This window comes from Bufo gargarizans, chromosome 4, assembly GCF_014858855.1.
Source record: "Bufo gargarizans isolate SCDJY-AF-19 chromosome 4, ASM1485885v1, whole genome shotgun sequence".
NCBI lineage: Eukaryota > Metazoa > Chordata > Amphibia > Anura > Bufonidae > Bufo > Bufo gargarizans.
Genome location: NC_058083.1, coordinates 142,396,755 through 142,409,287, shown reverse-complemented (window position 1 = coordinate 142,409,287; position 12,533 = coordinate 142,396,755). Strand labels below are relative to the sequence as shown.

The 12,533-nt window shown below is 44.5% G+C and overlaps 2 protein-coding genes across 3 annotated transcripts in view; one reads left to right on the top strand and one right to left on the bottom strand.

Annotated features, from left to right (window-relative positions):
* RNF13 (ring finger protein 13) overlaps nucleotides 1-11,378 on the bottom strand; it is a 99,534-nt gene extending 88,156 nt beyond the window's left edge. The window contains exon 1 of one of the 2 annotated variants that reach the window (XM_044290374.1): nucleotides 11,228-11,378. The gene's annotated coding sequence lies outside the window, so the exon portion shown is untranslated. The remainder of the gene's footprint in view (nucleotides 1-11,227) is intronic. The other variant, XM_044290376.1, reaches the window with a different exon arrangement.
* LOC122935276 (zinc finger BED domain-containing protein 5-like) lies at nucleotides 2,848-4,242 on the top strand. Its single transcript, XM_044291036.1, has one exon. It carries the CDS (start codon nucleotides 2,848-2,850, stop codon nucleotides 4,240-4,242), a length of 1,395 nt encoding a protein of 464 aa, XP_044146971.1.
* Nucleotides 11,379-12,533: the final 1,155 nt, after the last annotated feature.

Here is a 12,533-nt window from a genome sequence, read left to right as displayed (position 1 = left end):
ACATATGGGTTGTTTCTGCAAACTGCAGAATCAAGGTAATAGATATTGTGGTTTGTTTTGTCGTTAACCTTTGATGTGTTCAAGATTAAAATGCAAAAAAAAAAAAAAAGGGAAATTTTGAAAGTTCACCTCTATTTTGCTTTAATTCCTATGGAATACCTAAAGGGTTAACAACATTTCTAAAACCAGTTTTGAATAGCTTGACGGGTGTCGTTTCTAAAATGGGGTCATTTATGGGTTGGTTCTATTATGTAAGCCCCACAAAGGTGACTTCAGAACTGAACTGGTCCTTAAAAAAAAGTTGACTTTGGAAATTTTCTTAAAAATGTAAGAAATTGCTTCTAAAATTCTAAACCTTCTAACATACAAAAAAAAAAAAAAAAACACACATTAATAAAATGATGCCAACATAAAGTAGACATATGGGGAATGTTAATTAATGAATATTTTATAAGGCAAATTTAGAGTTAATTTTTTTTTAAAGTTATTACCACATAAAGTGACACGTCAGATTTGCAAAATTAGGCCCGGTCTGGAAGTGGTTAATTTTCATCCCAGCAGAGTCCGTGAAACATGGATTATACACACAGGGCAAAAACATGGACTAAACGCAGATTCTTCATGGATGATCCACTGACTATCATGGACATATAACAGGAGAGGTCTTATATCGGGGTCACCCAGCTTTCCTCGACATCTGATCTGCTCATCAGTAGTACATCATCTTTGATCTGGGGATTTCAGAAAAACTAGGTGACCTGCCATCTAACAATATTACTCAGTTCACCTTTGCAAACGTAGACATCTTTACGGTAAACCAGAGTGTTCAGTAACCATTTGACATTGCATCAATCTACTTACATGTTCTGCTCTAATGCTGCATATGCAAGTTGGCACGACTTCAAACCCAATCTAATGAATTCTGACATTCACTGCAGAACAGGCTGCCTCAGCCGTCCTCCACAGTCAGGCCTCCTGCACACGAACGTGTGCTGCCCCTTGCCTTATTGCGGACTGCATTTGCGGATCCGCAATACACGGGCACCGTTTCGTGGGCATTCCACATCACAGATGCAGACCCATTCACTTTAACGGGTCCGCAAATCCGGAGATGCGGAATGGAAGCACAGAACGGAAACCCACAGAAGCACCACGGAGTGCTTTTGTGGTGTTTAGTCCCGTACTTCCGTTCTGCAAAAAGATAAAACATGTCCTATCTTTTTGGGGGAACAGGCGGATCGCTGACCCTTTAAAGTGAATAGGTCCGCGATCCGCTGCGGCTGCCCCATGGTCGGTGTTCGTGCATTGCGGGCCGTAATTTGAGGGCCACAGCACGGCCATACACACGTTCATGCGCAGGAGGCCTCACAGAAATACAAATTCCATAGTCAGGCGTCAACAGCAGGCTTATACATTGCACTTTTAGAGGCAATATTTTTTTTATTATTGCATTGTACTCATTTTGAGCTTAAAAACATTTTTTCAGCTGGTCTTTATTAAAATTTTGGAATCCCTGTCTCTGTGCAGCCATGAGTTTCTCTAGTAACAGGATCTGAATTTTTACTCTGTTCCATCAGGCAGGTCAGCTGACGGCTTCTCATCTCTGACCTCCTAAACACTCATTATGGCTCAATTCTTATCTTACTGATAAGCATGTAGCTTAAGGCTAGGTCTACACGACGACACGCACTAATGTCATGCAACATTTTTTATAATGATAGTCTATGGCCTATGCGACACCATAGACTACCACTATAAAAACTGTCGCAAGACAAATAGGTTGTCGTGTAGACCTAGCCTAAGCCTGTAATTAGACAGGCAGATTATGCAGGCGATTTTTGAAAAGGAGGCGTCAGCAATCGCCTGCTTGTCAGTGGAGGAGACAGCGATATCCTCCAGAGCAGCGTTTTTCAACCACTGTGCCGCGGCACACTAGTGTGCCGTGAGATATTGTCTGGTGTGCCGTGGGAAAAATTCCAATTTCATCCGTAACATGCGGCTTCGGCTCACAAATAGACCAATCATTAGATTCTAATGATTGGTCTATTTGTGAGCCGAAGCGCATGTTTCGGACTATAAATAGCTCCGGTGTCACTGTAACACTGACAGGAGACATCGCAGTAGATCGCCGATGTGCAGAAGAGCGCCGATGGATCCGGACTCTGGAGGATTATCGCGACGCAGCAAAGAAGAGCACTGAGTGATGGATCTGGAGGAGACATGAGCAGAAGAGCGCTGACTGATGGATCTGGATGGAGACATGAGCAGAAGAGTGCTGAGTGTGACGGACAGCGGCTATCTGGAGGAGACAAGCACAGTAAGTACTGAGTGAAAGTGAGACAGGAGCAGATACTGCAGTGATGGACAAGTTTTTGAAAAGGAAAGAACTGGACTCTGAACAAAATTCAGAGCCAGATGAGAGCCCAAGTATGAGTGGGGATCAAAAGAAAGCAAAGATGAATAGCTCAAGCAAATTCTCTGGCACAAGGCAATATAGCGAAAGCTATATTTCATTTGGATTTACTTTCACCGGAGATGCAAAGAAACCCACTCCACTGTGCGTGGTGTGTGGTGAAAAGCTATCTAACAGTGCTATGGTCCCAAGTAAACTTAAACGCCATCTCCAAACGAAACACCCTTCGCTTCAAAACAAGAATGCGGACTATTTTGTTCGCCTGCGTGAAAACACGGAGAAACAGGCAACTTTCATGAGAAAAACCACAAAAGGTAAATGAAAGAGCTCTTAAAGCTAGCTATCAAGTTGCTGAACTTATAGCCAAGTCAAAAAAGTCGCACACTGTGGCAGAGACATTAATACTTCCCGCCTGCAAAGCTATTGTAGAGGAGATGCTCGGACCTGAAGCAGCTAAGGAAATAGCCAAAGTCCCTCTCTCAGACAACACAATTTCCAGACGCATTAATGACATGTCTGCAGACATCGAAAGTGTGGTTTTGGAAAAGATCCGTATCAGTGAGAAATTTGCATTGCAACTTGACGAGTCTACTGATATCAGTGGACATGCTCAACTCTTGGCCAATGTGCGTTTTGTGGATGGTGATGCAATTAGAGAAAACTTCTTTTTTTGCAAGGCATTGCCAGAAAAAACAACAGGAGAAGAAATTTTTAGGGTCACATCAGAATACCTTGAACAAGGAGGACTTAAGTGGGAAAATTGCACAAGTGTCTGCACCGATGGAGCTGCAGCCATGGTCGGGCGCACCAAAGGCTTTGTAAGCAGAGTGAAGGAAAGAAATCCAGATGTGATTGTTACGCATTGTTTTTTACACCGTGAGGCCCTCGTAGCCAAGACTTTACCAGCAGACCTAGTTCCTGTGTTGGATGATGTTGTGCGCATGGTAAACTTTGTTAAGTCACGACCCGTGAAAAGTCGCATATTTGCAGCTTTGTGTGAGGAGATGGGAGCGAAGCATAAAACCTTGCTGTTTCATACGGAGGTCCGGTGGTTGTCGCGTGGCAAGGTCTTGGTTCGTGTGTATGAGCTGCGGGAGGAACTTAAAGTGTTTCTGACAAATGAGAGGTCAGATTACGCAAAGCTGCTTGCAAGTGATGAGTGGTGTGCAAGGCTGGCATACCTGGCAGATATTTTTCATCATCTGAATGAACTGAACACACGAATGCAAGGCCGAAATGAAAACCTGCTTACAAGTACAGATAAAATAAATGGATTCCGTTCAAAGGTGCAACTCTGGCATCAACATGTGGAAAGTGGCAATCTTGAAATGTTCACACTCGCCAAGCAATGGCAAGGTGTTCACACTGCTGCACTGTGTGAGATCATAGTTAAACATTTAAAAACTCTTGAGGAGAAGTTGTCATTTTATTTCTCTTCAGTCTCCACTGAATGCCTTGACTGGGTTAGGGACCCTTATAGCTCAGCATCAGTCGGTGGAAAGGACATGACTTTACAGGAGCAGGAGGAACTAACTGAACTGAGACAAAATCGTGGTTTCAAGCTAAGATTTGCTGATCTACCTTTGGACAGTTTTTGGTTGGATACTGCCAAGGAGTTCCCCGTTCTGGCAAACAAAGCTATTTTGACATTGCTCCCATTTTCCACTACATATCTGTGTGAGATGAGCTTTTCAAGCCTGACTGCTATAAAAACTAAAGACAGAGAGAGACTGAGAGCTGTTGACGAAGAGCTACGTGTGTGTCTTTCTTCGATTCCTGCCAGAATATCAGCTTTGTGTTCAGCCAAACAGGCCCAGGTTTCGCACTGACTAAGTAAACAGAAATATGAACAATTATAAAATACTTTATTTCATAATAAAGTAATTATAAAATTATTTATTTGTGTTTATTTGATTCCTATTCAAGAGAATTACGTTATATATAGTCAATATAGGCACAGAGTTAATTTTTTTTAACATTTTCTAATGGTGGTGTGCCTCGTGATTTTTTTCATGAAAAAAGTGTGCCTTTGCACAAAAAAGGTTGAAAAACACTGCTCTAGAGCAGTGATGGTGAACCTTTTAGAGACTGAGTGCCCAAACTGCAACCAAATACCCACTTATTTATTGCAAAGTGCCAACACGGCAATTTAACCTGAATACCAATATAGTATATCTTCCATGTACTTTATCATTTCGCTATAATAGCGCACTGCCCACCAATGTAAACATTGTAGAAGGCACCCGACCTCTGACAGGGAGCTGCCGTCACACATTTAACCCCTTGGGTGCTGCGGATGGCAGCGCCCTGTCAGAGGTGCGACCCCATCACCATGGGAACGCCTCCGGGTTAGAATATACCATCAGATCGGAGTGTATGTGATGGAAGGAGGAGGGGGGAATGTTTAAGTGGGGAGAGCTCCGATTGGTTGATGTGCAGAAGCTCGTTCATGAGAGGAGCTGAATGCATTGTGGGTAGTGAGGGCAGGCTGGCTTAGTCTCAGGGGGAGGGCATCGGCGGCCATCTTAACAAAAGAGTGAGATTGTAGTTTTGTGCAGACTGGTTGCTAAGGGCTGAATCTTATTAAATATGGGGTAAGTCAGTCTAATAGTTATTGATTCGGGAATATCCTGTTATTAGTAACTACATATCTGAAAATTGAAATTTTAGTCTAAATGTGACAGTTATTCTTTAAAAGGTAGGTAGACAATGTCAGAGCAGCAGGAAATGCTAGCAGAATGCTTGGGTGTATAGGGAGAGGCATTACCAGTAGAAAGAGGGAGGTGCTCATGCCGCTCTACAGAGCACTAGTGAGACCTCATTTGGAGTATTGTGCGCAGTACTGGAGACCATATCTCCAGAAGGGCTTCAAAGAAGAGCTACTAAACTGGTACATGGATTGCAGGATAAAACTTACCAGGAAAGATTAAAGGACCTTAATATGTATAGCTTGGAAGAAAAACAAGACAGAGGGGATATGATAGAAACTTTTAAATACATAAAGGGAATCAACAAGGTAAAAGAGGAGAGAATATTTAAAAGAAGAAAAAAACTGCTACAAGAGGACATAGTATTAAATTAGAGGGGCAAAAGTTTAAAAGTAATATCAGGAAGTATTACTTTACTGAGAGAGTAGTGGATGCATGGAATAGCCTTCCTGCAGAAGTGGTAGCTGCAAATACAGTGAAGGAGTTTAAGCATGCATGGGATAGGCCTAAGGCCATCCTTCATATAAGATAGGGCCAGGGGCTATCCATAGTATTCAGTATATTGGGCAGACTAGATGGGCCAAATGGTTCTTATCTGCCGACACATTCTATGTTTCTATATCACTAAGGCCGAATGCAGGAGCGCACGGCGTCATTGGTTGCTATGACGCCATGCGCTCCCTGCTGCCGCCGCAATACAGTAATATACACTGGTATAGATCATAGACAATTTTCCCAGGGACCGGGTGGGGGGCTGACTGATTCACGCGCATAACAAAGCACAAGGTGCATATTAAAATATATAACACTATATAAAGCTGCACTGGTCTCTGCTGCACCTAGGTTTTAGAGGAGAACAATAAAAATAAAAAATATTTTTCTTTACACCTCAGTTCAGACCGGCAATCAGACCCCCAATGTTAATCAGACCTCAGATCAGACCCCCAATGGCTCAGATAAACCCCCAAACCTTTAGCCATCTATCAGCCCCCAATGTCAGCCATAACCCCCCCAATGTCAGCCATCAGCCCCCAGTGCAAGTAAAATAAAAATAACCACTTACCTCTCCTGCTCCTGGTCACCATTGCGATCCTCTTCATTCTGCTGTCGGCTGGCTGTGTATAGCGGCGCACAGTGTGAGGTCACAGAGTGACCTCACGCTGTGCGCAGCCCTGCACAGCCGATAGCCGAGCCATGGACCAGGAAGTGGCGAGTACAGATCCTTTACCGCTTCCTGGTCCTTCTGTACTAATGAAGCGCTTCCATAATGGAAGTGCTTCATTAGTACAGCGTTAAAGACTGCCCTGATCGCCGCGGCCCGGCAAACCATCTTCCAGGGCCCGATCCTGGGGCGCGGCCCGGCGGTTGGGGACCGCTGCTCTACTTCACCGCTGGATCTCCATGGACTAAAACGAGGTCTGGCAATGATGTAGGCTTTTGGTTGAAAAAAAATAAATAAACGTTGCATGCAACTGTTTCTTGCAACATGCAACAGCCAGCATTTGCACCGGATCTACTTAAAGGGGTATTCTCAACACGCCGTTTAATACTTACCTGCTCCCGGCGCGCTGTCCACTTTCTGGTTTCGGGACTCGGCAGGCTCCATCTTGATTGATGTCTTCTCCCGGCCGGGCCGCACGCTGTACTAAACACGCACGCCGAGTCCGCGCATGCGCCCTGGTGACTTTTTCCTGGTAAGTATACTATACTGGCCATATCACCATGGCGCATGCGTGGCCTCGGCGTGCGCGTTCAGTACAGCGCGCGGCCGGGAGAAGAAAAGAAGTCGTCTGTGCACGCGCGGCCACCGCGATTCCTGAGAAGAGCGGTGGCCGTAACCAGGGGAGACGGAATACAACAGTCAGGTAAGTATAGGTTTATTTTTTTTCTAAGGGGTGGGGATTTGTTAATGAAATATATTTAGAAAAATGATCACTGTTAAATCATTAACAGTGATCATTAAGATGATAATACCACTTTAATGGAGATGTGAATGAGGCCTTAGGCCTGATTGGCATGACTATTTTTGGCCCACCTCCGATCCACATAAGGATGTCATCCGTGTGCTGTCCGCACATGTCTGTCCCACAAATTATAGAACATGTCCTATTCTTGGGCCTGGGTTGCTCACTGTCCAGAAATTTCTGGAGAGTCCGTAAAAATAGGCAACTTTTTTTTTCCTGGGTCCGTAAATAAAAATATATGTGTCTGTAAACTTTTTGAGTCTGGTGGTAACTGACTAGATTATTTTGGTGGCAATTATCATTTTACAGCTCACAGTAAATTCTGGTGATGCATTCCCATCAGTATATTGAGCTACAGACATGGATTACTTAGGCCCCTTTCACACGGGCGAGTATTCCGCGCGGATGCGATGTGCGAGTTGAACGCATTGCACCCGCACTAAATCCTGACCCATTCATTTCTATGGGGCTGTTCACATGAGCGGTGATTTTCACGCATCACTTGTGCGTTGCGTGAAAAAAAAAAAAAAAATAAATCAATCGCAGCATGCTCTATATTCTGCGTTTTAAACAGAACGCAGGCCCCATAGAAATAAATGGGGTTGCGTGAAAATCGCAAGCATCCGCAAGCAAGTGCAGATGCGGTGCAATTTTCACGCACAGTTGCTAGGAGATGATCGGGATGGAGACCAGATCATTATTATTTTCCCTTATAACATGGTTATAAGGGAAAATAGCATTCTGAATGCAGAATGCATAGTAAAATAGCGCTGGAGGGGTTAAAAATTTTTTTTACTAAATTTAACTCACCTTAATCCATCACCATGGTAAAAGATCATGTGATGGATCATGTGATGACTGGAGTGACATCACCACAGGTCCTGTTACTGCACACAGCTAAGATGAAAACAGAAGGAGATGCCGGCTGCGCGATCAAGTGGATTAAGGCGAGTTAAATTATTATTATTTATTTAATTTTTTTACCCCTCCAGCGCTATTTTACTATGCATTCTGTATTCAGAATGCTATTATTTTCCCTAATAACCATGTTATAAGGGAAAATAATACAATCTACAGAACACCGATCCCAAGCCCGAACTTCTGTGAAGAAGTTTAGGTACCAAACATGCAAGATTTTTCTCACACGAGTGCAAAACGCATTACAATGTCTTGCACTCGCGCTGAAAAATCTTGCGTGTTCCCGCAACGCACCCGCACATTTTCCCGCAACGCCCGTGTGAAAGAGGCCTTATAATCTTATCATTCATTATGGGTTTTCAATCTGTCCATAAAAAAAAAAAAAAAAAAAAAAAAAAAAAAATATATATGTTGGCTGTTCACGATTTTGGGATAAGTTGTCCAGAATAAAAATAAGATTTCAGGTTGGCAATCCTGTCTTGGACCCATGAAAAGCACGGCATACACAGCCAGTACTGTAAAATACATAGGGTCGGGGGCATGAGACTTTAAAGGGAACCTGTCAACAACTTCATGCTGACCTCACTGAGCGCAGCATAAAATAGTGACAGAAATGCTGATGTCAACGATGTGTCACTCGTGCGCTAAAAGTAAGTGGGTGCCGAGAACCAGCATCATAATCATTGCAGCCCAGACCTTGAGAAGAGTCCTGGTTATTCCCAATCTCCTGCCCATCTGCTGATGATTGGCAGTTCTCTCCTAGAGAGAAAGGGAGAAAACTAGGTAGAAGCCTGTCAGCCATCAGCAGGTGGGCGGGAGAGCAGGAATACATGAATAACCAGGACTCCTCTCAGGGAGCCGTGACTCTTTTCCAGGCCCAGTCTGCAATAGTTGTGATGTTGGTTCTCGGCAACTACTTACTTTTATAATAAATGACCGACCGCTGAAATCAACTCACCTGTCTACTTTAGTCTGCCGTTAGTATGGGCAGCATAAAGGTGATGACAGGTTCCCTTTAAAGACATGTCCAAGCAGAGTAAAAATACTTACCATTTCTGGAGCAGTTTTAGCCGTGGAGTAGTATGAAAGTTGCAGTAATTCAAATAAATAACACATAGGCCTAGATAATGTATATTGCCCCAAATTTTTTTTTTAATAAATGACTCCGTGCACATTCCTTGTCCAGTCTTCAAAAAAAAATAGAACATGTCCTAATATTGTCAGCATTAGGCTACTTTCACACTAGCGTTCGTCGGTCCGCTCGTGAGCTCCGTTTGAAGGAGCTCACGAGCGGACCCGAACGCTTCCGTCCAGCCCTGATGCAGTCTGAATGGATGCGGATCCGCTCAGACTGCATCAGTCTGGCGGCGTTCAGCCTCCGCTCCGCTCGCCTCCGCACGGACAGGCGGACAGCTGAACGCTGCTTGCAGCGTTCGGGTGTCCGCCTGGCCGTGCGGATCCGTCCAGACTTACAATGTAAGTCAATGGGGACGGATCCGTTTGAAGATGCCACAATATGGCTCAATCTTCAAGCGGATCCGTCCCCCATTGACTTTACATTGAAAGTCTGGACGGATCCGTCTGAGGCTATTTTCACACTTAGCTTTTATATGCCAATATAATGCAGACGGATCCGTTCTGAACGGAGCCTCCGTCTGCATTATTATGATCGGATCCGTTCAGAACGGATCCGATCGAACGCTAGTGTGAAAGTAGCCTTACGGACAAAGATATGACTGTTCCATTTAGGGCCGGCCGTTCTGTAAAGTGTGGAAAGCACGCGGCCACTATCTGTGTTTTGCGGATCCGCAAACATCCAATGGTCGTGTGCGACCTTATTTACTTGCTAGGTTGCACTGCAGTCTTGGGTTTTCTGGGAAGAAGACTGATGGCCTACCACTAGGACAGACTAAATGATCCGCCACATGCATCGAGTCATCTCCCAAAGCCAGACTATGAGCTTAAAAATCCTAGAGAAAAAACACTTTACCAGCGTCGCTTCCGGCTCTGTGGTTCCACCCCTGTCTTCACTGCCCGGGTTTAAACCTCCGGCATCCAATGACTGGTCGTGGCAGTGACGTGTCCCCGTCCTTTCCAAAGTTGACATGCAAAGACCGAAGCACAGTGAAGACAGTGGTGGACCTGAGAAACAAGCAGGTGTCCCTCCACAGGTCCCACTGGGTGGAGTATTAAAAAAAAATATATATATATATATATATTTATTTTTAAAAACACACACTATATTAAATTGGACAACCTTTCACTGGTCCCGACATAACAATATTAGTACCTGGCAGTGTAGGGTATGATCAGTGGGGATGTCCTTGCGCTATATATTTTTCCCAGATCGGCTGTTCCGTTGGGGCGCTGTGCCGCCTTGTATGCTAATTAATAGCATCGTTACAGGGAGGAGACAGCCATGTTTCTCAACCAGGGAGAAGGTGAGGTTTTCCCCCTCCCTGGCTGTGACGTGGCAGGCTGTTCTAGGAGATGTGAATGTAACCTTAGCCGTGTAAACATACCCTAAAAGTTCAGCAGCTCTGGTCCATTCCAGATCTTCCCTGACCGATGCAGTCAGTGGTCACGTGCATGAACAGAGTGCATCCACTGAGGCCAGTAATTGGCTGCAGCAGTCATGGGAGCAATGAATGGCACACAGCATAGACTTGAGCAGTGTGTGTGTGCTGTCACTTCTTAAGAAAGTCTTGGACAATTCCTTTAAGGTACAGTAATGAGTGACCTGATCTCTGCTGGTCCACATGTAGGCAGACTTCAGCGCCGACTGCTTCTCACCCTGGGTGGCTGGGACATGTGATGTGACAGCAGCGGTCAGTCTCAAATATGCTGTCTGCACACATACTATGGCAACCGTTTTCTACACAACTCCAATAAAATAAAAATCTAAATACAAAAAAAAAAAAAAAAAAGAGAAGATATTAACTTTACAAAGCAGGACAGCCCCCATGTCAGGGAGGTGGAGGAAGACCAGCTGACTGCCGACACCTCGGTCATGTGACCCCACTGAATGTCAGCTCCCTGACCCATAGTACTTTCTGGGTAGCTTTACCTGCAGTACAATATGACACCGAGCACACCTTGCGGTCTTGTGCAGGTGACAGGCGCGCACCCAGAGGACGCAGAGTTCTCAGTGCAGCCAGTGTCACGCCCTCCTCTGGAGCACACACAGGAAATGGAGAGGGGTCACGGACAGCGACGAAGGTTACCTGCTAACTTTAGGACCGCTGCCCCGAGTACAGCGGAGACATGCAGCTCGCAGACACCACCGCTCATTCCTTGTACACAGCACCGCTCGGCCCACAGCAAGCAGAAGTATGGGGAGAACTCGCTGGGCGGCCTCGCTGATTGGCTGGCCTGAGGCACTCCGAAGCGCTGATTGGTCGTTGTATCTGTCAGTTCACTTTTGCCGTAAAGAAGATCCACTTTTGCACGTGACAGAGCAGCATGGATTGCCAGAGGGGAGGGGTCAAGAGAGGACGTCACGCAATTGGAGCGAGGGCTAGTAATACTGCGCAACAACGCTAGAGGGCGGCACTAGACATACATTGTAATGAGGTCTTGTGCGCATAGTGCACCGCGGAACGTCAGGTATCAAGTGCAATAGTTCGAGGTCAAACAGAGCTGCCGGCAAGTACATAGAAGAGGGGCTGGTAGTTTTTTAGGGTGCTATTACACTGTAGTGATTTGTTTTGCAAGCAAAAGAAAATGTAAAATGTATTTTTAAAGGGTTTTCTGGGACCCAGAGATCACCACAAACCCACATTAACCCCTTTAAGGATTCAGCCCTATTTCACCTTAAAGGGAACCTGTCACCGGGATTCTGTGTATAGAGCTGAGGACATGGGTTGCTAGATGGCCTCTAGCACATCCGCAATACCCAGTCCCCATATCTCTGTGTGCTTTTATTGTGCAAAAAAAAACAATTTGATACATATGCAAATTAACCTGAGATGAGTCCTGTACATGAGATGAGTCAGGGACAGGACTCATTTCAGGTTAATTTGCATATGTATCAAATTGTTTTTTTTACACAATGAAAGCACACAGAGCTATGGGGACTGGGTATTGCGGATGTGCTAGCGGCCATCTAGCAACCCATGTCCTCAGCTCTATACACAAATCCAGGTGACAGGTTCCCTTTAAGGACTTTTTTATTTTTGCAAATCTGACCAGTGTCACTTTAAGTGGTGATAACTTTAAAACGCTTTGACTTATCCAGGCCATTCTGAGATAGTTTTTTCGTCACATATTGTACTTCGTGACACTGCTAAAATTGGGTCAAAAAAGTTAAATTTTTTTGCATAAAAAAATACCTAATTTACCAGAAATTTGGAAAAATTTGCAAATTTCAAAGTTTCAGTTTCTCTACTTCTGTAATACATAGTAATACCCCCCAAAATTGTGATGACTTTACATTCCCCATATGTCTACTTTATGTTTGAATCATTTTGGGAATGATATTTTATTTTTGGGGGATGTTACAAGGCTTAGAAGTTTAGAAGCAAATCTTGA

Excerpts from the sequence above, each read along its gene's own strand:
- LOC122935276 (XM_044291036.1), top strand. The coding sequence starts at position 2,848 with ATGCTCGGACCTGAAGCAGCTAAGGAAATAGCCAAAGTCCCTCTCTCA.